The following is a 26,865-nucleotide window of genomic DNA, read 5'->3' as shown; positions in this document are numbered from 1 at the left end:
TCCCCAGTCCTAGGACTTCCCAGCGCAGGTGGAGGCGCCAAACATCCTGGGCGCCGCCACAGTCCACTCCACACAGTCACGAACACCAGTGCCGCGGGCAGTACCCAAGGCGCTTAAGTGTTGCGCCCGGAGCGCGCGCTTCCCCAATGGTTTCCGCAGGCCGTGGCCGGGCACTTAGACCTAGCCTAGCACTAGCGGGACGTGCTCCTTGCCCCCACCCCCGATGGGGAGGACCCTGAGCGGGTAGTGCTCGCCAGTGTGGCGGAGCTGGGTCTTGGCTTCACGGAGCTGACTTAAGTCTTAGTTTCTGTTTTGTTTTCCAAAGCGCCCCGGCGGCGGAGAGTAAGGGTCTCGGAGGCGGAATCTGGGGGCGGACACCTCTCCCACCCAAAAGGTACCCGACAGGCGAAAAACGATCCGCCAAGTAGAAACTGGAGGTTGGGGGCAAATGGAAGAATGAGGGTCCATGCCGGAGCCGCAGGGCGCAGCAAGAAAGGAAGCGAAGGGCGGACAGGGAACAATCTGACAAAACTGCAATGGAAACCGACTTTCACCCTGAAGGAAAGGGGAAAAACAAGCTTGCAAAACTTGGCCAACTGGAAAGTAGAAAGTGAGGCGGGTGGGCGGGATTAGGGAGGACTGCCCAAGCCAACCGGTGACTTTAGGACGGGTGACGTCACAGCCAATGGACAGCCAGCGCGGGATTTTCAATTCTTGTTCCGCCCAATCGGGAAAAGACTGTGCTTATAAAGACGGCTGCCGCAGGGGCAGCAGCTCGTTTCTCTCCCCGCCGCTGCGCTGGTAGGCTTGTGTTTTGGTTCGCTATGGCCCGTACTAAGCAGACTGCCCGCAAGTCGACCGGCGGCAAGGCCCCGAGGAAGCAGCTGGCCACCAAGGCGGCCCGCAAGAGCGCGCCGGCCACGGGCGGGGTGAAGAAGCCGCACCGCTACCGGCCCGGCACCGTGGCCCTGCGGGAGATCCGGCGCTACCAGAAGTCCACGGAGCTGCTGATCCGCAAGCTGCCCTTCCAGCGGCTGGTACGCGAGATCGCGCAGGACTTTAAGACGGACCTGCGCTTCCAGAGTTCTGCCGTGATGGCGCTGCAGGAGGCCAGCGAGGCGTACCTGGTGGGGCTGTTCGAAGACACGAACCTGTGCGCCATCCACGCCAAGCGCGTGACCATTATGCCCAAGGACATCCAGCTGGCCCGCCGCATCCGTGGTGAGCGGGCTTAAGAAGTGCGCGTTCGGTCGGAGGTTCCATCGTATCCAAAAGGCTCTTTTCAGAGCCACCCACATCAGCACTTGGAAGAAGCTGTACCGCTTGCCCTCCGTCCTCCTCGGGCAGTAGAGCGGGGAAGGCACTTCCGGTCACGCCCCCAACAAAACACCGGGTCGGTTGACAAGTCAGGTCCCCTGCTGCGGTGCCATCTTGAGCTCTGCCGACTTCGGCCAGTTGGCCTATCCGGACTGGCCGGGCTGCGGCCGCTTTCCTGGGCGCCGGCTTGGGGGCTTTGGCGGTCCGGCTCTTCCCGCGCGTGACCGGGGCCCTGCGTGGCTGGGGGAGGCGGGGCAGGAGGGACGGGGCGTCGGTCCCGAGGCCAGGGGTCACCAGGCGGACGCTCAGGGCTCGCGGTCCTGAGAGCGCCTGGCCTTTACGGAAGTGGAGGGCCACACGCCCGTGCTTCGCGCCCAAACCGGCCTCACCCGGCGCGGCCCTCCGGCTGGGGAGGGAAATGACCACCTGGGCCTCGCCGGGGTTCTCCGGGCAAACGTGGGGAGAACTGCGCTGGGGCTGCCGGTGGGGCCCGCGCCACCTCCACCAGCACAGTGTTAACCCCCACATCCTGCCCCTAAGCCAAAATTCCCGGGGGCACGGGGTGTGGGCGGAATTTTGTGAATCTGGGCTTCATCGAGCTGTTCCCTGTCCATGTCCACAGAAGGAGACTCACTCTATTCCAGTGAGGGCACTCGGTCCTCTTAGAAGCTGCATGGTATGTCTGGATTTTCTGTCCAGACTCAGTAGTTCCTTTACATTGTTTTCGTCGGACATGTGGGCAGACGCTGGTCCCCGAGTTCAGATCCTTGGGAAGACAGTAGATCAAACAGGCAGAACGTGGGCCTCCGTTGGGCAAATGAAGTTCCTCACCTTAGGAAAGCGTGACAGGAGGCCTCAGAGGCGATCTCTATAGTCTCTGGGAGCTGGGAAGTCCAAGGCCTCTTAGTGGGAAAGTGAGGCAGGGTCTTGCAGAGCCCACTCTACACAGGGCCAGATACAAATGGCCGTAGAGGTCTTAGGTAACACCTTCTCGGTCATTTATTTCCACCTCAAAGAAGCCAGGGCTTTGGTTTTCTGTTTGTTTCCTCACAGTTGACAGGTTAAAAGCAGTCACTGCAGAGATCTGTGAGAATTAAGAGGGGAGAAGGGAAAATGGAAGAAAACTTCGTTTTGTAAAGCTGCCATTTTGCCTTTCCTGAGGCGTGTTAAGTGAGGAGAGCAGTGTAGGTGAGCCCTGCTGGGGACTGCCACATGTTTCTGCTCCAGAGTCACAGCAATTTCTAGAGCATGCCTCTGGGTCTCTGCGGAGACCCTCAGAACCTGCTTAGGCCCACAGTGCATGGGCGGTATTCTGACTTCAAAAAGTAGTGACCTTCAGAGGTGGGTGGGTCACCCACCATCTCTGCACCCAGCTTCTCAGGCCCAGTAGTGACTGAGCAGAGACTGGAACCTGGGGATGTTGGTGTCAGACATCTAGGTCCTCTGACTGCCCCCACCCCCCGGATCACACTCCTTTCACTCACCAGTCTGGGCACCTCTAAACTCCAGGTCTCCCCGGCTGAATCTCAAAGGAAAATTTCGTGGCATTTTTTTCATATCCAGTCAGGAATAGAATTCATTACATCTTGTGGTCCTGGCACTGTGAAGGCCTGCACTCAGGAATCTGCCAGGATACGGTAAAGAAATACGCTTCCTCTGGCTGGGCACTGTGGCTCACAGCTGTTAATCCTAGCACTTTGGGAGGCGGAGGCGGGCGGATTGCTTGAAGTCAAAAGTTCCAGACCAGCTTGGGAAACTTGGCGAGACCCTGTCTCTACAACAACAACAAAAACAAAAAAGGAAAAAGAAAAAAGAAGTACCTAGCCGGGGGTGGTGTCATTTGCCTGTGGTCCCAGCTACTCGGAAGGCTGAGGTGGGAGAATCACTTAAGCCCGGGAGGCAGAGGCTGCTGTGAGCTCAGACTGTGCCACTGCACTCCAGTGTGGGTGACAAGAGAGTGAGACCCTGTCTCAAACCCACCTCTTCCTCTAATAACTAGCTTCTACGTGGCTACCTTGGTTGCCAGTAAGTCCACTCTGAATCTGTGGCTTTTATGAAGTGAAAAACGTGCTTTGTTCACATTTAATTCTGCCTTAGGCAGGCTAGTGGGGGACAGGTGTGTGTGTGTTTGGAGGGGAACTACGTGGTAAGAGACATGGCCATGTTTACACTGCTTTTTCTTCCTTAGAAGAGGACTTGTCCACTCTCCTGGTCACCCTTATCCTTCTCTAGGTCCCCATCTCGGTCTTCTCATGTCTTTCTCTTCCCCATCAATATTCCTGGTTTCCCCCGTGCTGGCCTTGGCCACCTTCTTTTCTCCCTGCAACTCAAGTGAGATTGACTCCCTGCTTTCCATATTTCTATCCCTTAGCTAAATGGTCCCAAATTGGTATCTTCTGCTGAGACCCTATCCTGAGCTCTACACATTTTGTGTGTGTGTGTCTGTGTGTGTGTGTGTGTGTGTGTGTGAGAGAGAGAGAGAGAGAGAGAGTAACTGGGACTACAGGCACACACCACCAGGCCCGGCTAATTTTTTTTATTTTTTGTAGAGTCAGGATCTCACTGCATTGCCCAGGCTGGTCTCGAAATCCTGGGCTCAAGCCATCCTCCCACCTTGGCCTCCCAAAGTGCTAGGATTATAGACGTGAGCCACTGTGCCTGGCTACACCAATGTTTCTAACTGCCTGGTAGACAGGTCCTTCTGGATGGATACTAGGCACTTCAAACCCAGTTTATTTCCAAAACCACATGCATCCTCTTGCTTTCCAAACCGATTTGTTTCTTTCCACATTCCCCGTCTTCCTGGAAGACACCTTCATTACCCCCATCTGTTCTGGGTCAGGTGTCCCTTCCTCTTGCCCTCTGTGCAAATCTCATGAGTTCCAAATGTTACTAAATCTACCTTCTGATTTTCAATTGTATCACCTTTTCTCCGTCTACCCACGACCATGCCTTAACTGAAGCTCTCGCCAGCTCTGGTCTAGTAGATTACATAGTCAGGCTGGTCTTTCTGCCCTGCCACACTGAGCTTCCATTCTGTAGGAGAGCTATCTTTTTCTTTCTTTTTTTTTTTTTGAGACGGAGTCTCGCTCTGTCGCCCAGGCTGGAGTGCAGTGGCACAATCTCGGCTCACTCCAACCACCGTCTCCCGGGTTCATGCGATTCTCCTGCCTCAGCCTCCAGAGTAGCTGGGACTACAGGTGCGTGTCACCACACCCAGCTAATTTTTATATTTTTAGTAGAAACGGGGTTTCACCATGTTGGCCAGGATGGTCTCAATCTCTTGAGCTCGTGATCTGCCTGCCTTGGCCTCCCAAAGTGCTGGGATTACAGGCATGAGCCACAGTGCCCGGCTCCCTTGCTCTTCTTTGCCCTCATCTCTTTGGGCCCTCCTCCTTGCCTCTGCCCTCTCCTATCTTAATACCCCTTCCCTTCCTTAACCTCTCAGCATTAGGCTGGCAACATTTCTCAGGGTAAGGATTTGTCTTTCTTTATTTCCGTAGTAGCAGTACCCAAGCAATGCCTGGTAACAATAAGTAGAGTTAAATCGTCTCTCAAAAAAACAAAACAAAAAACGAACTACATTGAGTGGGAAAGGCAATACATATATCACCTTTGGTTTCGGTATCACTTCATGGCCTCATTCTTCTTTCACGTAGAACTTTTCATTTGATCCTTAAAATAATCCTGTGAAAAAGGCAGGAATTCTCAGTAAGTGGCCGGGCATGGTGGCTCATGCCTGTAATCCCAGCACTTTGGGAGGCTGAGATGGGTGGATCCCCTGAGGTCAGCAGTTCAAGACCAGCCTGGCCAACACGGTGAAACCCGGTCTCTAATAAAAATACACAAATTAGCTGGGCCTCAAACTAAAGCAAATTTTTACATTTGGGTAAACATCTGGGCAACATATATTCAGGTTTTAAATATTTTTTCATTAAAACAAAAGCTGTTTAAAAAAAAGAAAAAGAGGACAGGCGCAGTGGCTCACGCCTGTAATCCCAGCATTTTGGGAGGCCGAGGAGGGCGGGTCACCTAAAGTCAGGAGTTCGAGACCAGCCTGGCCAACATGGCAAAACCTCCATCTCTACTAAAAATACAAAAATTAGCCCGGCGTGGTCGTGGGCGCCCGTAGTCCCAGCTACGCGGGAGGCTGAGGCAGGAGAATCACTTGAACCCGAGAAGTGGAGGTTGCGGTCAGCCAAGATCGTGCCACTGCATTCCAGCCTGCATGACAGATTGAGACTCCATCTCATAAAAAGAAAGAGGAAGGAAGGAAGGGAAGGAAGGAAAGAAATTAAAGAAAAGAAAGAGAAAGAAAGAAAGAGAAAGAAAAAGAGAAACGAAAGAAAGAGAAAGAAAGAAAAAGAAGAAAGAAAGAAAGAAAGAAAGAAAGAAAAAGAAAGGAAGGGGGGAAGGGAGGGAGGGAAGGAAGGAAGGAAGGAAGGAAGGAAGGAAGGAAGGAAGGAAGAAAGAAAGAAAGGAAGAAAGGAAGGAAGGCAGGCTGTTACCTAAGTCAGTGGCTTTCAACCTTTAATGTGTATCAGAATCACCGGGAGGGCTTTTTTAAAGCACCGATTACTATCTCACCCCTCAGTTTCTCATTCAATAGGTCTGGGGTGGGGCCCAAGAGTTTATCCCAGGTGATCAGTGCTGCTAGATGAGAGGCTACATTTTGAGAACAACTAATTCAGGCAATGGATGTGTTTTCTCCCCCACTCCCTTTCTTTCTTTATCTTCAAATTTTTGATATCTCCTTTAGTGGATCTTGGTGAGGATCAGATAGATTCATCAGCATTGCCTTTAAAATTAAAAAAAATCAGTGATACTTGAAATAGCAATGCTGGAAATCACAGGTCAGATTTAAAAGGGAAAAGGAAACATCTTGAGCATTACAACCAATATTTCTTACCTGGACATCTTCACAAATGTTATTCTTGCCACTTCCTCCCTGCCCGCACCCCCTTTACTATGTATCTCAGTAGGATGCCAATCATTCTGCCCTTTATTCAGAGTCGGACACAAGCCCCAACGTCCATAGCCAGGTTTTCCTTGGTTTCCCAGCAGCCAGTGACTTCTGTAGCATTAGGATTCCTACAGTAGTTATTGTCTACATTTCTCAGCAATTGAATATGTACTGCCTCTTACTATTGGACTGTTTATTCTTAAATGTGTACAGGTATGGAATTATGTCGTCTATATATTATGCATTTGTTTGTCTTCTCCGTTCTGATGGTAAGCTCCTGGAGGGCAAGTCTTGCATCCACCGCTTTGCTGGCAACCTGATTGGTAAGCTCCTGGAAGGCAAGTCTTGCATCCAGTGCTTTGCGGGCAACCTGATTGCTAAGTACCGTGTTTTAAGCTTAATTCAGTCTCAAGTGTTTGATGCTGATGAGAGCAGCCACATCTGAAAACCAATAAAGCAACTGCTGGTCTATCCTTTGGGAGCTGACAGAATTTCTTCTTCCAAATACATACACAGTAAAATCATAAGCCTAGAATGTTAAAAAAAATATATATATATATTATGGGCTATGCAATGGCTGCAAAACTATAAGGATTAGAAATGTGAACCCACACTTTAATCCAAATTAGGGCAATTTAGAGGTGGTAGTGTAAAGAATAGCTTGCTGTAACATATGCCATGCTGATACAGATTTGGCTTTTGCCTTGTCAAAATTAAATTGTGCTTTCTGTATTGATGGTAGGCACGTTTCTGCAGGTCTCCCATTCTAAGCTACAACAGGCCCTAAGAAGTAGAAGTCACATACCTGAATTAGTGGTGAAGTTGCTTTCAGATCATATCGTTGGTTCACTCTTAAAGAAGGATCACGTTAAAATGTCTCTGCATTTGTATCCTTGCAATGCCACAGCTGAAAGACAGTTATCTCATAGGTCCTTGATTAAATTAGGAGCCTTTTTACTGAACACAAGAAATGATACTTCTCAGGCACTGGGCAGATAGCTTGCTAGAAACTCATTTTTTTAACTGTGTTAAGATTGAGCTGAGTGCGTGGCTGAAGATACCATATAACATGGACCCTTACTAAGGCATCTAGTCCACCCGCTTGTTATGTAGAGGGTAAAATGAAGCCCAGAACAGTCAATCACGAAATCTAAGCCGATCAGGTGGGAAAGCCGGCATCTCTAGAACGAAAATCTAAGGCTGATTCTCCCACTTTGCCTGAGCAAATATAGTGAGATTACCTAGCAAGGCACGTGTAAATTGCCAGTGCCTATTTCTCTGAACCAGATCTGGTGATCGCAAAGACTGACGTGCCCCTCTAGGTGTGCCTATATTCTGCTCCAGAAGAGCAAGCCGAGAAAGGAGTGCTCAAACCTAGAGCACATTCAACCTTTCATATCGATAAAGGCTAAAAAAAAAAAAAAAAAAGCCCAACTAAGTGAAAAAGCCGCTTTCGGTCAACGACTTAAGTCTTTACGGCTGTGAGCGCCATGGGCCACAGTAGCTTTCCGTTAACTTCAGATCCGACTGTCGCCCCACTGCCAGTTACCTTCCAACATCGTTACTGTTGCACTTTATACAGTCAAGTGTCCAGCTCCTCAGATGAGCAAGTGGTCGGCCCTAAAAAGGGCCTTTGGGATCGAAACGTGCAAAGCTGGAGCGGCGGCCTAGCCTCCGAAGCCGTACAGTGTGCGCCCCTGGCGCTTGAGCGCGTACACCACATCCATGGCTGTGACGGTCTTGCGCTTGGCGTGCTCGGTGTAGGTGACTGCGTCCCGAATCACGTTCTCCAGGAACACCTTCAGCACACCGCGGGTCTCCTCGTAAATGAGGCCAGAGATCCGCTTAACGCCGCCACGCCGAGCTAGACGCCGAATGGCAGGCTTGGTGATGCCCTGAATGTTGTCTCTCAGGACCTTGCGGTGGCGCTTAGCGCCCCCTTTGCCTAAGCCTTTTCCACCCTTTCCCCTGCCAGACATGACTGCTACAGCCTGAAAGACAGCTTCTGTCAAGGGAAGCACGCTCTTCGCCTGATATACAAGAGTATCGGACCAGATTGAAAACCGAAAGCGCGCCGGCGGGAAGCTTTCTCAGTTGTCCCCGCCCTCTCGACATTTCGTCATTTCTTTTCTGTTTTTCTCTCCCTCCTCCTCCACTCTGCTCAGGTCCCTCCCACCCTCTTCCCCCCCTCCCCACCCACTACGCCATAGTCCCCGGGAGAATTCAGATCCCAACCAGGGGCTTCCGGATTCTGCAGTGGCTTTGGCCTGTGTCTGGTCTGAGGACGCCCGGAAGGCACTGCACTGAGGCTAAGGGAAAGTTCTTCTGGAGGGAGCCTCAGGTAGAGCAAATGGAGGCCGGAGGCGGGCAGGAGCGCGCCAGCGCAGGATTTAATCCGGACGAGCGGATTCAGAGCCGTGCTTATATAAAGCCTCAGGAAGCGCCGTTCAGACGATGAGGCTAACACCCGAGAGGCCGCCTCGAGAGCGGCGGCGCCAGGGATCTGTGCGCCAAGGGAGGACGGCAGGGAGCAGGTTCGCCATAATTCCTGACTCTAGGCTCTGTTTTGTTGGACCGAGCCACTCTATTTTAGCTCACACGGGAGAATTCTGGCCCTGGGAAAACTGATCTCAGCATGCTGCCAAGCTTTCTCATGGAGGTCAGCGAATCCCAACACGCTGTCGGTCAAAGCAGTGCTGGAAGAAACAAAACAGTTCTCCCTCGGTAGAACTGAGGGGGATTGGTCCAGGGCTCCCGCCGATACCAAAATCCAGGTTGCTCAAGTCTCTCATAGAAAATGGCGTAGTATTTGCACATAACTATGCACATCCTCCCGTGTACTTTAAATGGTCTCTAAATTACTTTGTAACACCAAATCTAATGTAAATGCTATGTAAGTAATTGTTATGCTGTTTTTATTTTTACTAGCTTTTGTTGTACTTTTTTTAAAAAATTCATTTGTTTGATATTTCGATCTTGGGGAACCCGCGTATACGGAGGGCCTGCTACAGAGAAGACTGAGGGATAGTCTGTGCATCCGTTTATACGCATCCTCTAAATCGGCCTTTGTTTTCAGCCAGGATTTAGTGCCCAACTGTGTCCTTTGGAGGCCCCGCATGGAGCTAGCAAAGTTTGCTAAATCGGGTTTTGCAAGAGGACTATCTGCTCCATACTGAGAGTAATTACCACAAACTGCCCTATGAAATTGGTTGGGGTTCTTACTGTTAGCATGTTTATTACTTTATCAGGGCTCTCTGTAGGAGAGTCTGTGAGCAAATGTTCTGGTTTCTGCTGAAAGAATCGTGTTTTGTTGGGGGTTTTTTTCCCCGAAAAATATTATTTTTAGAAACTCTTCTGTGCCCTGTTTAATCTCTCCCTTGGATCCACCTCCTATGTACTCATAAATCGTAAATCTGTATTCAGACTTCTGGACTCGAAACACGTAGATCCACCTCGTGGTTCTTCGGTCATTTTAAGCTCAAAACTCAAAATCTCCCGAAATCAAAATGTTGAAATTTATCATCTCCAGGGTGTGACTCACGGGGGATGAGGGGAGCAATTCTCTCCCTCCCCGCATAAAGCTGGTTCTCCTGTCTGCTCATTGAACGGTTCCACTACGCATCACAGCATCTACATGCCTAAACCAACACCCCAGCATTGGCATCAGACATCTTCCTCTCCCTTGGCTGCTTCAGGACAGAGAAGAAACATGCTTGCCCTTTTCTGACTCTTTAGTAACTCTCGCCGAATCTCTCACATTATTTTACATCTCTTTACATCTTAGTACTCCCCCATCTTGGCTGTGTGTTCCTTACTGGCAGTGATTTTTGTGTATTCATTTTTGTAAACTGACACTTAGTTCAGTGTCCAATATAAGCTCAATAATAGTTAATAAAAGGAAAAGTTCCTGCATCTGATTGCTTTTAAACACCGTTAGAAAAGACATAGCCAAATTGCAGCATGATAAAACAACCACAAAACAAGGCTGAGAGGAGTGGTGATTTCTGGTGTCAGCGGGCACAGGACCCTGGGCAGAATCAGAGATACGGGGTCTATTCAGTTCCCTTTTTAAGGGGATCAGGACATGCTACCTCCAAATGTGCCAGTTTCGACTTAAGAATTATTTTCAGCTGAAATAAACAGCTAAAATCCCTTACCTGTTTAATAGCAGATCCTCCTCGCAAATCTCAAATTTTTAACTCAGTTGTCATAAATCTTCTTCAGGACTAGAAGCAAATCTAATCTCAGAGATGAAAAGTAGTCATCACACCCAAATAGACATTGTCACAAGACTCGAATCTCCCATCTATTCTAAGGGACCATTTATCTTTTCAAAAGTCATTTGGTTTTCCATATGTCCTTTATTCCTCCTCCTTTTCCCCTGCTGTTAGTAGATCCCAAATTCTAACCACCCCTTTGAGTTACTCATCTCAGAGTGCTCCCATGTATACACTTTTTTTTTTTTTTGATTCAGAGTCTTACTCTGTCACCCAGGCTGGAGTGCAGTGGTACAATCTCGGTTTAAACCCCCAAGTCTGTGGTGTTTTGTTATAGTTCCTCTAGAACCTAATATAGGATTCATGGTCTGCCAAAGTCCCATTCCCTGCTCAGACCGACAATGGATGGTGGGATCCTTTGTGATATGTACTCTGTGAGTTAGAAGTAGCAACTTAGAGCTGTTGAGGACAATACCTTTGCACCCAGTACCTCATCCACTGAATTTTATTTTCAAAGATATAGTCTGAAACTCTCAGAGGGTGAGTGCCTTTCCAGTGTGTCAGAGCCATTAGTGGCTGGGCAGACCACTGAGCATGTAGATTTCTAGGTCAGCGCCCTCTCCCCAAAGAATCATACTCCCTGGTTGAACTGAAGCTAAATCGGGTTTTAAACTAGACAGATGCCAACCAACTTAAAATTCGAAAGACACCAAGACCTGTCCATGGCCCTGGGATTTGAGGACAACCTGTGCATGTCATGGCTATGGCAGTTCAGGGGTCTCTGGCTTAGTGGCGATGTCTATGTCCTACCTTCACCCTTCTCACTCTTCCACCCCCATCTGCCCCTCCTATGACAATGGAGTGCTCATTCCCCAAATTCAGCACCGTGAAAGAGAGAAAGGAACACTGGATAGTCTAAGACCTGGTCTTGGCTTGTGTGAGACAGTGGAGGCCTCACTACTTGGTCTTTTCGGTTTACTGTCAAAAGGTTGAAGCTGGGGCCTTGACTGCCTCCTGTTCTCTGTTCCAGGGATGCTATACAATAGAAGTTTTGGGTCTTGACCATGGAAAGGTCCCATGAATTCTCCACTCAGCCCAGCTGAGCCCCCTGCTCTCACATTGGGTGAGGAAACGATAGGCAGTGCGAACAGGCATATGCACACTCACTGAGGAAGTGCAGCCTGTCTGACCCAATCTCTCTCACCCAGCCTAGGCAGGACACTGTTTCCTTAACTATCAGCAGCTATCTTGGGGATTTCCCCGCGGGGCCAGGGCAACAGGATCTGGTTCTCACCGTGACCATGGTCTGGAAGGACCATGAGGAATTCTCCAGTGCTGTCAGGGTTTCCCATACTGTCACAGACAGTTGAGTAACAGCTTTGACACCTTTTGGTCATAGGACAAAGTTAACACTGCTGCCACTATCCTGTGAAGGCCAAACTTCCTAGGCCCCATAGGAAACTTTTGGAATGTCTTCTTTGGGTTGAGAAACTGGGGCAAAGTAGGACCCAATTTTTTCATGTCAATATCAAAATGTAAGCATTTCAGGTGCACAGAGTTCCGCACTTTCAGATTGGTCTTAAAGAAAAGAAAATCGGCCGGGCGCGGTGGCTCAAGCCTGTAATCCCAGCACTTTGGGAGGCCGAGGCAGGTGGATCCCCTGAGGTCAGGAGTTCGAGACCATCCTGGCTAACACGGTGAAACCCCGTCTCTACTAAAAAAATACAAAAAAACTAGCTGGGCGAGGTATCGGGCACCTGTAGTCCCAGCTACTCGGGAGGCTGAGGCAGGAGAATGGCGTAACCCCGGGAGGCGGAACTTGCAGTGAGCCAAGATCCGGCCACTGCACTCCAACCTGGGCGACAGAGCGAGACTCCGTCTCAAAAAAAAAAAAAGAAAGAAAGAAAGAAAGAAAATTGCCGGGCGCGGTGGCTCACGCCTGTAATTCCAGCACTTTGGGAAGCCGAGGCGGGCAGATCACCTGAGGTCAGGAGTTCGAGACCAGCCTGACCAACATGGTGAAACCCCATCTCTACTAAAAATACAAAAAAAAAAAAAAAATTAGCTGGACTTGTTGGTGGGCACCTGTAATCCCACCTACTCAGGAGGATAAGGCACCAGAATCGCTTGGACCCGGGAGGCGGAGGTTGCAGTGAGCTGAGATCGCACCATTGCACTCCAAACTGGGTGACAAAAGCAATACTCCATCTCAAAACAAACAGAAGAAAGAAAGAAAGAAAGGAAAGAAAGAAAAAAAAGAAGGAAAGAAGGAAGGAAGGAAGGAAGGAAGGAAGGAAGCAGAGAAAGAAAGAAAGAAAGAAAGAAAGAAAGAAAGAGAAAGAAAGAGGGAGAAAGAGAGAAAGAAAGAAAATCAAGTAAAGAGCAATTCACATTCTCTTGAAAATTCTCATTACATCCAGCCTAGTTCCAGGGAAGCCCTGCCATGAAACCGGTATTGTTACTTAGACTTAGGGTCCTTTGATCAGAGTTGATGATGTCCTCAGCTAAGTCAATGCTAGGAGTGGACAGAGATGAAGTGATGGATGTGACAGAATTGTAGAATGTAGATTTGATAAGATTTGGTATTTTAGGGCGGGGCATGATGGCTCATGCCTCTAATCCCAGCACTTTGTGAGGCCAAGGTGGGCCAATCACATGAGGTCAGGAGTTCAAGACCAGCCTGGCCAACACAGTGAAACCTCCTCTCTACTACAAATACAAAAGTTGGCCAGGCACGGTGGCTCATGCCTGTAATCCCAGCACTTTGGGAGGCCGAGGCGGGGGGATCATGAGGTCAGGAGATGGAGACCATCCTGGCTAACACGGTGAAACCCCGTCTCTACTACAGATACAAAAAATTAGCCGGGCGTGGTGGCAGGTGCCTGTAGTCCCAGCTACTCAGGAGGCTGAGGCAGGAGAATGGCGTCAGCCCGGGAGGCAGAGCCTGCAGCGAGACCAGATTGCACCACTGCACTCCAGCCTAGGCGACAGAGCAAGACTCCATCTCAGAATAAAAAAAAAAAAAAAAAAAAAAAAAATCAGCCAGGCGTGGTGGCACACACCTGTAGTCCCAGCTACTCGGGAGGCTGAGGCAGGAGAATTGCTAGAACCAGGGTGGTGGAGGTTGCAGTGAGCCAAGATCGTGCCACTGCACTCTAGCCTGGGCGACAGAGTGAGACTTCATCTCAAAAAAAAAAAAAAAAAAAAATTGGTGATTTAGGCATTTGGAGAATGCAGGCAACAAAGGTTCTTCTGGCCTGAGGAGCTATGGGGTTGATGTTACATTTTAGTAACATGGAGAATGCAGAGAGAAGAAATTGCTTTTCTTTTTGTTTTTGTTTTTTTGAGACAGAGTCTCTCTCGGTTGCCCAGGCTGGAGTGCGGTGGAAAGATCTCTGCTCACTGCAACTTACGCCTCTCGGGTTCAAGCGATTCTCCTGCCTCAGCCTCCCAAGTAGCTGGGATTATAGGCGCCTGCCACCACGCCCAGCTAATTTTTTGTATTTTTAGTAGAGACGGGGGTTTCACCGTGTTGGCCGGGCTGGTCTCGAACCCCTGACCTCAAGTGAGACAACCGCCTTGGCCTCCCAAAGTGCTGGAATTACAGGCATGAACCACCACGCCCAGACAGAAATTGCTTTTGAAAGCAAAAAGATGCATAAAGTCCCTCCCGACATTGAAAATTGAGATTGTTGTTCTCTATCTAGGAGAACACATCCACCAGTTGTTATTACTGGAATCAGTAAAGGGTCTCAGCTGGAGATACTTGTCAGTAAGCCCTCAGCAAATCGATAAGGAAAACGAAAGGCAGGGAATTTGATGAGATCTTCGCAGGGGTTAGGGAGAAAAGAAGAAGACTGAGACAGGCACCCTGGGCAAGCAGGAACATTGATGGGAGTTGGTAGATTAGGAGAATACCAAGAGACAGAGGATAGCTGGAAAGGGATGAGGACCACCAGAAGAGAATATGTCCCAAGGAGGCAAAGGAGGTGTCAACAGGGTCATATTGTGCACCAAAGTTCAGAAATAATGCTTATAACTTAACATTCCTTAAGCTCAGGGACTGCTGACTATGCTTCCTATTTTATGTCTTATACATCACCACAACAATCCTGCAAGGAAGGCAGATGTTTTATCATTCTCACTTTACAGACTAGGAACCTTTGAGTATTTTGTCCAAGTTCCCAAAACTATTAAGTGTCAGGGCCAGGGACTGTGTCCAAAGTGCGAGGTCTCCAAAGTTCATGTGCTTGGGCAGAAAACACCCACCGAGAAGCTTGTACTGGAAGCTCAGAAAGGAAGTGACAGGAGGCATTGTGATACACACGGTTGAGGGCCTCACTGCTTCTCCTGACTTCTCTACCTTTTCAGACAGCATTCTTCTCAGGTTCTAACAAGTTTACCCTCCACTCTGGTTTAGCAGTCCCTCCCAGATTCATTTATCCTTCCAGTTCCCTGCGAAATTCTGAGTGCCGTCAGAACGGGCATTTTGCCTTCTTCATCTCTCCAAGTCAGCATCCTGGAGCATAGTAGATGATCAGGAAGTGCCTGGTTGCCCTAATTCCACTGGCCTCTGAATTCTCACTCAAAAGGGCATAATACCAGGCCCCTCCTAGGTTTCAAAGAATTCTCAGGAATTTGCAGGCCAGAAGCAAGTATAACCTGGACTCTGGAAGGAACTTCCTCCAGGTTGGCCCCAGAAGAGGGAGGGGTAGCTGCCCTGAGCTGTACCCCTTGCCTACAAGTTGCTACAGTCCACCATCAGGCTAGTTGTGTAGCCTTAGCTGAAGGCAGAGTTCCCCTTGGTGCTCAAAGAGAAATACTTTAGGGAGGAGTGCACATTTGGAGTAGACTGAATAATAGCCCCACAGAGATACCCGCATCCCAATCCTTGGAATCTGTGAATATGTTACCTTATATGGCGGAGGAACTTTGCAAATGTGAATAAATTAAGGACCTTGAGATAAAGAACTTATCCTGGATTACTGAGATGAGCCCCTCATATAATCACATGAGTCCTTAGAGAGACGAGAGGGTCAATCAGGGAGAAGGGGGTGTGATGACAGAAGCAGACATTAGAGTGATCTGTCCAGGTGCTAAAAAATGCCAGTTTCTAGAAGCTGGAAGATTCAAAAAATGGATTATATACCTGGAGGCTCCAGAACAAACCAGTCCTTCAGACATTTGTTTTAGCCCCTTAAAAGTTATGTGGGGCTTCTGACCTCCAGAATGATAAGAGAATAAATTTGTGTGGTTTTTGTTGTTGTTGTTGTTGTTGTTGTTTTGTTTCTTTTGTTTTTTTTTTTTTTTTTTTTTTGAGATGGAGTTTCGCTCTTGTTGCCTATTCTGGAGTGCAATGGCGTGATGTCAGCTCACTGCATCCTCTGCCTCCCAGGTTCAAGCAATTCTCCTGCCTTAGCCTCCTGAGTAGCTGGGATTGCAGGCACGTGCCACAATACCCGGCTAAGTTTTGTATTTTTAGGAGAGAGGGGTTTTCACCATGTTGGTCAGGCTGGTCTCGAACTCCTGACCTCAGGTGATCCACCCGCCTCGGCCTCCCAAAGTGCTGGGATTACAGGCGTGAGCCACCACGCCCGGCAAATCTGTGTTGTTCTAAACCACTAAGTTTATGATAACTTATCAATGCAACACTAGAAAACGAATACACCGTTCTTACAAGAGCCGCTAGGCTCTTTTTATTTGACGGGGGGCGGGGAGGGGTGAGATTTGAGTGTCATCAGGAGCAGAGTATGAGGTATACTTGGAGGGAAAGAGAAAAGGAAGTCAGAGGCAGCAGAGGTGAAAAGGAGATCAGGAATGGGAAGTCGGGGGCCCCACAGTGAACCTTTCCTTATGGCTGACTAGGCTCCTTCATGGGCCTGGCCAGCCGCCTTCACCTGCTCAGCCCAGAATTTCTAGAGAGATCTGTTGTCTTTGCAAGTGGCACTGAGCTCTCCTAGACAATTACTGGCCTCCCACAGCCATGGACCTCTGTAGAGCTCCCTGGGGTCATCCAGGGCAGGAGGGTGACAGGCTGGCTTCACCGTGGTCATACAGCAGAAGTGGCAAGCTCTTCTTGCTCTTGAGGAAAGCTCACACCCAGATTGTTGCAAGGATGTTGTACATGTTGAGCATCCCTAATCTGAAAATCCGAAACCCTATGCTCCAAAATCTGAACAATTTTGTGCACTAATGTGGTGCCTCAGTGGAAAATGCCACACCTGACCTCACACAATGGGTCATACAATGTATAGCTTATTCAGGGTGCCCAAGGAAAGAAAAAAAAAGGCCCTCCCAGCCCCTTTCCACTGAGACGTATCTTTTTTGCACATGCCCGGTTTCCCCAACGTGCACACACTCACAAAGGGTCATAAAATGGCATGTGTGCAGGCCAGTGTCATCAACAGCACGTTCCCCATAATGCCCCACGTAGGAGCCAAGACCTATGTGCCTTACTCACTGTGGGTATTTTTTGTTTGTTTGTTTGTTTATTCTCTACTCTGTGGTATAAAGATATTGTTGAAAATATGAAAAAGGCCTGCAGATACCCCATGAGTGACAGTGATTTTAAAAGAGAAGAAGCAAGGCCAGGCACGGTGACTCACGCCTGTGATTCCAGCACTTTGCAAGGCTGAGGCAGCTGGATCACTTGAGGTCAGGAGTTCGAGACCAGCCTGACCAACATGGTGAAACCCCGTCTCTACTAAAAATACAATATTTAGCCAGGCGTGGCGGCACGTGCCTGTAGTCCCAGCAACTCGGGAGGCTGAGGCAGGAGAATCACTTGAATCCAGGAGGCGGAGGTTGCAGTGACCTGAGATTATGCCATTGCACTCCAGCCTGGGCGACAGAGCAAGACTCTGTCTCAAAAAAAAAAGGGGGTGAGGGCCGGGCGCAGTGGCTCAAGCCTGTAATCCCAGCACTTTGGGAGGCCGAGAAGGGCGGATCACGAGGTCAAGAGATCGAGACCATCCTGGCTAACACGGTGAAACCCCGTCTCTACTAAAAAATACAAAAATCTAGCCGGGCGAGGTGGTGGGCGCCTGTAGTCCCAGCTACTCGGGAGGCTGAGGCAGGAGAATGGCGTAAACCCGGGAGGCAGAGCTTGCAGTGAGCTGAGATCCGGCCACTGCACTCCAGCCTGGGCGACAGAGCGAGACTCCGTCTCAAAAAAAAAAAAAAAAAAAAAAAAAAAGGGGGGGGTGAGGAGAGAAAACATTTATGTTTACCTATAGTACAGAAAGTCAAGTTGTTGGAGAAAATGGAGCACAGTGTAAGTGTTATTAAGGTATTTATGAAACATAGATGGATTTCGTGTTCAGTCTTGGGTCCCATCCCCAATATATCTCATTATATATATGCAAATATTCCAAAATCTGAGACCGGAAACACTCTCAGTCCCAAGCATTTCAGATAAGGGATACTCAACCCGTGTTAGTTTCCTAGGGCTGCCATAACAAATGACCACAAACTTGGTAGCTGAAAACAACAGAACTGTATTCTTCCACAGTTCTGAAGACCAGAAGTCTGAAATAAAGTACCATGCTCCCTCTAAAGGCTCTCAGGGTGAATATAGACATGAACTTTAGGGAACATATTCAACCCACTACAGGTCCTGAGCACTAAGCCTTGTGGGAGGACACTCTGGAAGCAGGTCCAGACTTCCCCTGGTCTTGCCTCTTCAGAGCCTGTGCACTCTCTACCTCCAAAAGGCCCTTCTATCAGTCACTTACACCTGAGTATAAAACTAAGCATCAAAGCTGTGCAATTTTGGCCAACCCTCCTGTGTTCATGAGTGTAGGTGTTGGGGAACAGGCTGTGTCTCCACTTGGGGAACTCACGGGGCAGGACAGGAAGATGTTGGTAGTCCTTGACCAGATACTTCCTATAATAATGAAAAGCCTGAATGGTTGGGCGGCTGGCAGACTGTGGCCTGCATTTACTTGCCTGGGGAAAGCTGGAAGGAAAGAAGACATGAGGCTAAAATAGAGGCTCAGTGTCTTAGTTTCAATATCTGTAAAACAGTAACAATAAATACACATACCTCATAGGATTAGTGCAGGGATAAATTGCTATACAGTCCATACAAAGTACTTGGAGCAGAGTCTCAACATGACAATAAATCAATAGTTATTAGCAATTTCATTATTTTTATGATAAACATTAATTCATAGAACATATATTCTAGATCTTTCCCTTGGAAATGTTACCATCATGCTGGGAAATAGACAAGCACGTGGAAAAAAATGGGTAAATTATCTAATCTCTAGATGCTAATTATGTAGAGATTTTTTTAGACTATGTGGCCAAGCCAGCAGGAATAATTGGGTTCCTAGGAGCTTTACAATTCACAGAAACCTTTCACTAACAGCCTCTCATTTGAGTCCACAACAATCCTGGAAAGAAGAAAAGGCTTTTACCCTATTTTACAGATAAGGAAGTTTCTGGTAAAGATTAGACACTGGGGAATGTGAGTTACTGGGCTAAAACATGGCCAAGGTGGAATTTGGGCCTAGGTTTTGTGTTTTGCTTTTTTTTTTGTATTAGTTTCGATGCTTCAGGAGAAAGTGATACATGGAATAGAGACAAATAATATCAATATTTATACAGTACAGCCCACTGTCCTGACCTCAGTCTACAGTAAGAAATACATTTACATTGGCCAGGCGCTGTGGCTCACGCCTGTAATCCCAGCATTCTGGGAGGCTGAGGCGGGTGGATCACAAGGTCAGGAGATCAAGACCATCCTGGTTAACATGGTAGAAATCCATCTCTACTATAAATACAAAAAAAAAAAAATTAGCCGGACATGAGTGGCGGACACCTGTAGTCCCAGCTACTCGGGAGGCTGAGGCAGGAGAATGGCATGAACCTGGGAGCCGGAGCTTGCAGTGAGTTAAGATCCTCCACTGCACTCCAGCCTGGGCGACAGAGTGACTCTGTCTCAGAAAGAAAAAAGAAAAAGAAAAAAGAGAAATACATTACATGGCCTCCCAGTCACATTCACAGGAAAATAAAAATTGCAACAAGTTTCACAAAATGATAATTACTATTGGTGATATTTTCTCGTTTTATTATTCTTATAAAAGGGCAAAATGAAAGGAAAAGATGATCTCTACCAAGTAAATTAATTGTACTATGGGTTACAACTTATAGTTGTGGTTTTTTTGGGAGGTTTTTTTTTGTTTTTCTGGTTTTTGTTTGTTTGTTTGTTTGTTTGTTTTGTTTTTGAGATGGAGTCTCACTCTGTCGTCCTGGCTGGAGTGCAGTGGTGTGATCTCGGCTCACTGTAACCTCTGCCTCATGGTTCAAGAGATTCTCCTGCCTCAGCCTCCTGAGTAGCTGGGATTACAGGCACGCACCACCGTGCCCAGCTAGTTTTTGTAGTTTGAGTAGAGATGGGATTTCACCATGTTAGTCAGGCTGGTCTCGAACTCCTGACCTCGTGATCTGCCCGCCTTGGCCTTCCAAAGTGCTGTGATTACAAGCGTGAGCCACCATGCCCGGCCTGCTTTTTTCTTTTTGGTTGTTGTTGTTGTTTTGTATGTTTGTTTGTTTTTAATGTTTATTTAATGTTCAGGAGTACATGGAAAAGTTCAATATTTTAACTATAGATTAGGCCAGGCGTGGTGGCTCATGCCTGTAATCCCAGCACTTTGGAAGGTCGAGGCCAGTGGATCATGAGGTCAGGAGATCGAGACCAGCCTGGCCAACATGGTGAAACCTTGTCTTTACTAAAAATACAAAAATTAGCCAGGCATTGTGGCACATGCCTATGGTCCCAGCTACTCAGGAGGCTGAGGAAGGAGAAAGAGGCAGGAGAATCGCTTGAACCCAGGAGGCAGAGGTTGCAGTGAGCTGAGATCGCACCACTGCACTCCACCCTGGGGACAGAGCGAGACTCCATCTCAAAAATATAAATAAAATAAAATATAGATTAAAGGGAGGGAAAATAAGAAAGTAAGATATAAAACACATTACCACTAACATGCACTTCGAGAAGCAGAAATTCGCTAGGACTGAGAAAATCCAAAACCTGTTCTGCCATTCATTAGGCTGCACTAACAGAGATAAAGCTAGCCCAGAAATAACAGAAAACATTCTTCTCCCAAGGGCATGCTACAGCTATAAAGGTTCATAACTCCCCTCTTTGAGTGACCACTCCTTTCTTTTTCACAGAGAAACTTGTGCTCAAAATCACAGACCATCAGAACTTTGGCTGCTTGAGATCATATCAGCAACAATGAAGCATCCCCCTCCTCCAATGAAGGACCTAAGCCACCTTGACACAAAAAACAGCAGTAATTTTCAACCCAGGTGCAAAACTTCAAGTAAGAGATTTCTGAACACAGCATTCCACCTCTATCTCAACTTCGTAGTTTCCAAGGAAGCAAGACCCTGGATCCACTTCAAAGTCCCATCCTATGCCTACCCTTTCATAGAGCCCTGCTTTGCTTTGAGCCTGTGAAAACTACACTCCACTCTTCTCCCAAAATCAATGATAACTCCAATTTTCCTCTTGTTTGGTGAGCACCCTCCTCCCACCACCCTGCCACCAGTTTCTCTGTTGTGTGTTCTCCCTCATCGTAACAAGTCAACAAACTTGGCTTAGGTAGACTAAGTAGTGGTCTTGGGCTAATTGGGATACGTTGAGTTTTTACTTAGAATTAATATTCATTTCAGCATTCCTACATTGTCAGAGGTTGTTTTGTTTTGTTTTTGAGACAGGGTCTCTGTCGCCCAGGCTGGAGTGCAGTGGTGTGATCATAACTCACTGCAGCCTGTAGCCTCAATCTCCCAGGCTCAAGCGATCCTCCCACCTCAGCCTCCCAAGTAGCTCAGACTACAAGTGCACGCACCACCACGTCCAGCTAATTTTTATAGTTTTTGTAGAAACAGGGTTTTGCCATGTTGTCAGGCTGGTCTCCAGCTCCCAACAAACTTGCCCCCCTCGGGCTCCCAAACTGCTGGAATTATAAGCATGGGCCACTACACCCCGGCTGTTGGTTATTTCTGATCTTTTAAATTACTATAAATCCTGCATCAACATCTTACTTCTTTGATATTAGTAGTGTTGAATAGTGACTAAAGGGAGACTCTGGAGTTGAAACCTGGTTTGGCACTGACTGTGTGACTCTGAGAAAGTTTCTTAACCTCTCTGTGATTCCTCCATGTCCCAATCTGTATATGGACATACTTATACTACCTACTTGATAGGGTTTTGTGAGGATAAAATGAGTTATACATGTAAAGTGTTTAAAACATTGTTGGCACCAAGAAAAAGTATGTAAGTGTTAGAAAAAATATACGTATATAGGCCGGGCGTGGTGGCTGACGCCTGTAATCCTAGCACTTTGTGAGGCGAGGCGGGTGGATTGCCGGAGCTCAGGAGTTTGAGACCAGCCTGGGCAACATCATGAAACCTTGTGTCTACTAAAATACAAAAAATTAGCCGGGCATTGCAGTGTGCACCTGTGACACCCCAGCTTTGGCAACAGATATCTTCTTCTCCCTTGGCTGCTTCAGGCAGAGAAGAAACACGCTTGCCCTTTTCTGACTCTTTAGTAACTCTCGCAGAATGTATCACATTATTTTACATCTTTTTTTTTTTTTTTTGAGACGGAGTCTGGTACTGTTACCCAGGCTGGAGTGCAGTGGCGCGATCTTGGCTCACTTCAAGCTCCGCCTCCCGGGTTCAGGCCATTCTCCTGCCTTAGCCTCCCAAGTAGCTGGGACTACAGGCACCTGCCACCACGCCCGGCTAATTTTTTTTCTTTTATATTTTTAGTAGAGACGGGATTTCACCGTGTTAGCCAGGATGGTCTCGATTTTCTGACCTCGTAATCCGCCTGCCTCGGCCTCCCAAATTGCTGGGATTACAGGCGTGAGCCACCGCACCTGGCCTGTTGTATATCTCTTTACATCTCAGTACTTCTTCGTCTTGGCTGTTTGTTCCTTACTGGCAGTGATTTTTTGCGGGTGGCGAGGTGCGGGGTACGGATTCTCGCTCTGTGGTCCAGGCTGGAGTGCAGTGGCGCGATGTCAGCTCACTGCAACCTCTGCCTCTTGGCTTCAAGTGATCTTGTCTCAGCCTCCGGAGTAGCTGGGATGAAAGGCGGGGCCCACCACCCCACCGCTGTTTAGCATATAATCAAGAAATCACCATAAAAATGGGCAACCAGTAGCCCTCAGGGTTGTTCTCTCTATGGAGTAGCATTCTTTTATTCCTTTACTTTCCTAATAAACTTGCTTTCACTTTATGGACTGGTCCTGAATTCCTTCTTGCCGGATATCAAATAACCCTCTCTAGGGGTCTAGATCGGGAGCCCTTTCCTGTAACACATATCCAGTGGAATATGTTAGATAATAAAGGAGAAATTGTAAAAAATTTGAGCTGTAGAGTACAGGTAGTAAGTATTTGGGACCAGTAGAAAGGAGAAGGGTGCTGTGCCAAGTTTTATCAAATGAGCAGGATATTTAAGGAATGCGTTTAACTTATAATGGGGTAAGGAAAAAAGCTGACACTCTCAAGGCTTCTTCAACTTGGTCCAGGGCTGCAGACCATTCAAGAGAAAATCAAATCAGGCACAGGGCCTCACCAACCCACAAACCAACAATTCAGCTGGACTCAGCTTATGATACTTATAACCCTGAGGGTACTTGAAGCCAAAAATGAAACATAAACTATCTTATTGGAACATCTATCTTAACTTAGTCCGTTACTTTTATATTAAAAGTAAACACATGTACATACAAAATATTATGTGCCTAATAATTCATTTATTGATATTTTCTTTTGCCTGTTTATTTCTTGTTAGGTAAATTTTAATCTTCTCTTGTCTATTCCCCCGTGCTATCTAATGAAATTTCAGTTCTCAGTATTCAAGCTGCACACCCTTATAATTTCTGCTGAAGGACAGTTCAAAAATTTTAGGAGGAATATTCCCTCTATGTTATAACTCCAGAAAAGCAGAGCTTCTTTTGCACCATAAAGCTGCTTCTGATATAGTGGTGGATTGAGACCTTTCACAGAAATGTCACTCTGGTGTCCAATGTGCGGACTAGGTGAAACTGAACTAACAATTGATCTGAATTCTGTTCTTAAAGATGACTTCTAAGGCAACTATACCTCTGATTATTTTATTCTGAGAAATGATACCTATAGCCATTAGAAGTTTACTCTTCGATTGGATGCCCTTTTCTTATTTAAATGAACACATCTATACATTATGGTCAAGAGTGCATACATCATAAAGTATATTGCAAAGAAATGGGATGCTTGGGTGGGCTGCTTTGGGCTATCATCCAGATTCCATGGGGTAGTGTTCCCTTCTGATGGGAATAGTTGGATGTAGATGTTTGAGAAATACTAGATGGTGTGATTGCATGATGGGAAAACGCTTTTGTGCTTTAAAAATATACTGGCTGGGTACGTGGGGCTCACGCCTGTAACCCAAGCACTTTGGGAGGCTGAGGAGGGTGGATCACCTGAGGTCAGGAGTTTGAGACCAGCCTGACCAATATGGTGAAACCCTGTCTCTACTAAAAATATAAGTAAGTAAGTAAGTAAATAAATAAATAATAAATAAATAAATAAGCAAGCTGGGGGTGTTGGCGTGCGCCTCTAGTCCCAGTTATTCAGGAGGCTGAGACAGGAGAATTGCTTGAACCCAGGAGGCGGAGGTTGCAGTGAGCAGAGATCCCACCACTGCACTCCAGCCTGGGTGACAGAGTGAGACTTCGTCTCAAAAGAAAAAAAAAAAAAAGGTATCCTCTAAGCCTAATGAAATAGAAAGTTTCATCATTACAGTTTCATTCTTTCGCTTTAGAATATTACACAGGCTTTGTTACTTACCCAGGACAAGCCATAATTTCTCTGAGACTCAGTTTTCTTATCTGTAAAGTGAGAAAAGTAATATCTATTTCACAGAGTAGGGATTAAATGATAAAGTGTATGTAGAAGAACTTTAAACACTGAGTAGTACCTGCTGTCTGTAAGGCATTATTACAAAACCACCACAGAGAGCAATAACATTTGTTCACATCAGTTACACTTTTGTACATTTTAGATCTCTTGAGAGGAGGATGCTTTTGCCCATGAGAGACTCTTGAAGATATTAATTAAGCTAACAGATTTCTACATTGTGTTTAGTGTTCAGGAAGTCCCCTTAAAACCACTTTTACTTTACTTTTACTTCAGTAGGAAGATAGCTCATAATGACATCATCAAAGTAAGTTTTAAGCTTTTCGGGCCTGCTTTTCTCAGGTTTGAGTTTTTATAGCTTGTAATGGTTTTTAATTAAAATAAGCATATGATTAAAAGTTTTATATTAACTACTACAACTTTTAACTATCAGTTACTTCTATATAACCATTATGATATTTACTGTTCTGAACAATACATACTTCAAAGCACATGAAATTGAAAAAGCAAAGCATCTTTACTCTCTTCATAGAGAACAGAAAAAAATATTAAACTTTTAAGCATTATAAAACACTTTACTGAATAAAATGTTTGCAAGTCAGCAATTGATGAATAATTTGCTTTGAAACTTTAACTTGTAATCTGGCTAATAAGCACTTATTTACAAACTATTCTACATTGTAAAGGAGAAATGAATATTTCTGGTGTTGTCCTTCTTTGATTTAGAAGTTTATCATCTGCAAGACCTAACTGGTCATTGATGTGAGGATGAGGAAGAGGGAACCACATCCCAGGCAGAAAAGACTAAAGGAAGGCAGAGACTCTAATATCAGGTCAATATAGGTCAGCACACTACCCAGATGAAGTGGCTTTGGCTGGGTTGCGAGGTCAAATAAATACGTTCAATTTTTTCATTCCTTCAATTACATATTTTTTTTGCTAAGCTTTGGTCATCCATGGTACATAATGCATCTAACTTGCTGAGCAAAATGCCAGATGTGAAATAAATGTTAGCTATGGTAGAAAAGCTACAGTAACAGGTAACCTGAAACATAGGCTGATAGCTCATAGAAGGCCATACTTGAATTCTGAGGAAAAAAAATCTGTTAAAATGGGATGCAAAACGCTTTATACATTGCTTTTACAAAAGTTACACCAATTTAAAGGAAACGTTTCAAAAACGACCCATGATCGATAAAATTACAGAAAAGAATCGGGAAAGGGGGAAATAATAAGGAAAGAAAGATTAGCAGAACAATCTTCCACCCGGTAAATAGGATTGAATTTTAACCAATGAGATAACAAGTTTGAAAATTTCCTTTTCAGGCCCAATCAAGACGAAGCTACGTCTATAAATAAGACTGCCTGGCTTCTCTCGTAACAGTGATACAGCATGGCCCGTACTAAGCAGACTGCCCGCAAGTCGACCGGCGGCAAGGCCCCGAGGAAGCAGCTGGCCACCAAAGCTGCCCGCAAGAGCGCGCCGGCCACGGGCGGGGTGAAGAAGCCGCACCGCTACCGGCCCGGCACCGTGGCCCTGCGGGAGATCCGGCGCTACCAGAAGTCTACGGAGTTGCTGATTCGCAAGCTGCCCTTCCAGCGGCTGGTACGCGAGATCGCGCAGGACTTTAAGACGGACCTGCGCTTCCAGAGTTCTGCCGTGATGGCGCTGCAGGAGGCCAGCGAGGCGTACCTGGTGGGGCTGTTTGAAGACACGAACCTATGCGCCATCCATGCCAAGCGCGTGACCATCATGCCCAAGGACATCCAGTTGGCCCGCCGCATCCGCGGGGAGCGGGCCTAAGGCATATTTTTAAGTGGTCGATCTAAAGGCTCTTTTCAGAGCCACTGCCGTTTTCATCAAGAGCAGCTGTACCGGCTCTCCATCTGGCGTGCGTCTGCCTTGCGCACCGGTCAGGGGCCAGGGGCACTCGTAGTGGTGGGTGACGTTACAGAGCCCAAAACCCAGCCGCGAGTTGGCTGGCGGTAGAAAAAGCCACAGAGGCATGGTCCTTGTGGTTCCGGCCGAGCCTTCCTTTTCACGCTGGTTTAAGGCCAGAGCTCTGGCTCCCAATTCTGTGGGTAAAGTTTTGCATGGCGGCAAGAGACAATGGGAGTTTCGAGATGTGGAATATCGTGAGTGTAAGGGTGGGGCGAGTCCCTTAAAAATTATAAACCCGTTTCCTGGTTTATTTAAGAAGTGTATACGTTTAATTAAAGTTCAGCATCTTCCTCATTGCATACTACAGGCGGTGCCCAAGCCGGAATAGTAATTTAAGCGGGCGGGAGTAAATACCTGGCGATTTTTAAAAATGTGTGGGCTGAGGTATTATTTCAAGGAAGAGAACAACATTTCCACAAAGTATAGAATAAAAATGCAAAAACAAGGGAAGAGTTAACTTGTCTAGCTGGCGTTAAGATTTCTTCCGTATGCAAGTCTGTGA

General features: G+C 47.0%; 2 protein-coding genes across 3 annotated transcripts; one reads left to right on the top strand and one right to left on the bottom strand.

Moving 5' to 3' along the window:
* On the top strand, window positions 1-26,849 carry LOC117074138. Its single transcript, XM_033195357.1, has 4 exons — window positions 1-1,229; window positions 1,351-1,519; window positions 7,751-8,103; window positions 25,809-26,849. The coding sequence occupies exons 1-4, from the start codon at window positions 825-827 to the stop codon at window positions 26,223-26,225; spliced, it is 1,344 nt and encodes a 447-aa protein (XP_033051248.1). The 5' UTR covers window positions 1-824; the 3' UTR covers window positions 26,226-26,849.
* On the bottom strand, window positions 1,230-10,730 carry LOC117075522 (histone H4). 2 transcript variants are annotated; one of them, XM_033197978.1, is made up of 2 exons: window positions 7,830-10,334; window positions 1,230-2,401 (listed from the first exon to the last, which is right to left on the bottom strand). In XM_033197978.1, exon 1 carries the CDS (start codon window positions 8,257-8,259, stop codon window positions 7,948-7,950), a length of 312 nt encoding a protein of 103 aa, XP_033053869.1. In that variant the 5' UTR covers window positions 8,260-10,334; the 3' UTR covers window positions 1,230-2,401; window positions 7,830-7,947. The 2 variants fall into 2 exon arrangements, with proteins under 2 accessions (XP_033053869.1, XP_033053868.1); XM_033197977.1 differs by lacking the exon at window positions 1,230-2,401 and adding an exon at window positions 6,302-6,809 and having other exon boundaries at window positions 7,086-10,730.
* Window positions 26,850-26,865: the final 16 nt, after the last annotated feature.

Source organism: Trachypithecus francoisi, unplaced genomic scaffold (assembly GCF_009764315.1).
Source record: "Trachypithecus francoisi isolate TF-2019V2 unplaced genomic scaffold, Tfra_2.0 Lachesis_group5, whole genome shotgun sequence".
Lineage (NCBI taxonomy): Eukaryota > Metazoa > Chordata > Mammalia > Primates > Cercopithecidae > Trachypithecus > Trachypithecus francoisi.
Note: the sequence above shows the minus strand (reverse complement) of the source record. Positions and strands in the feature narration are given on the sequence as shown.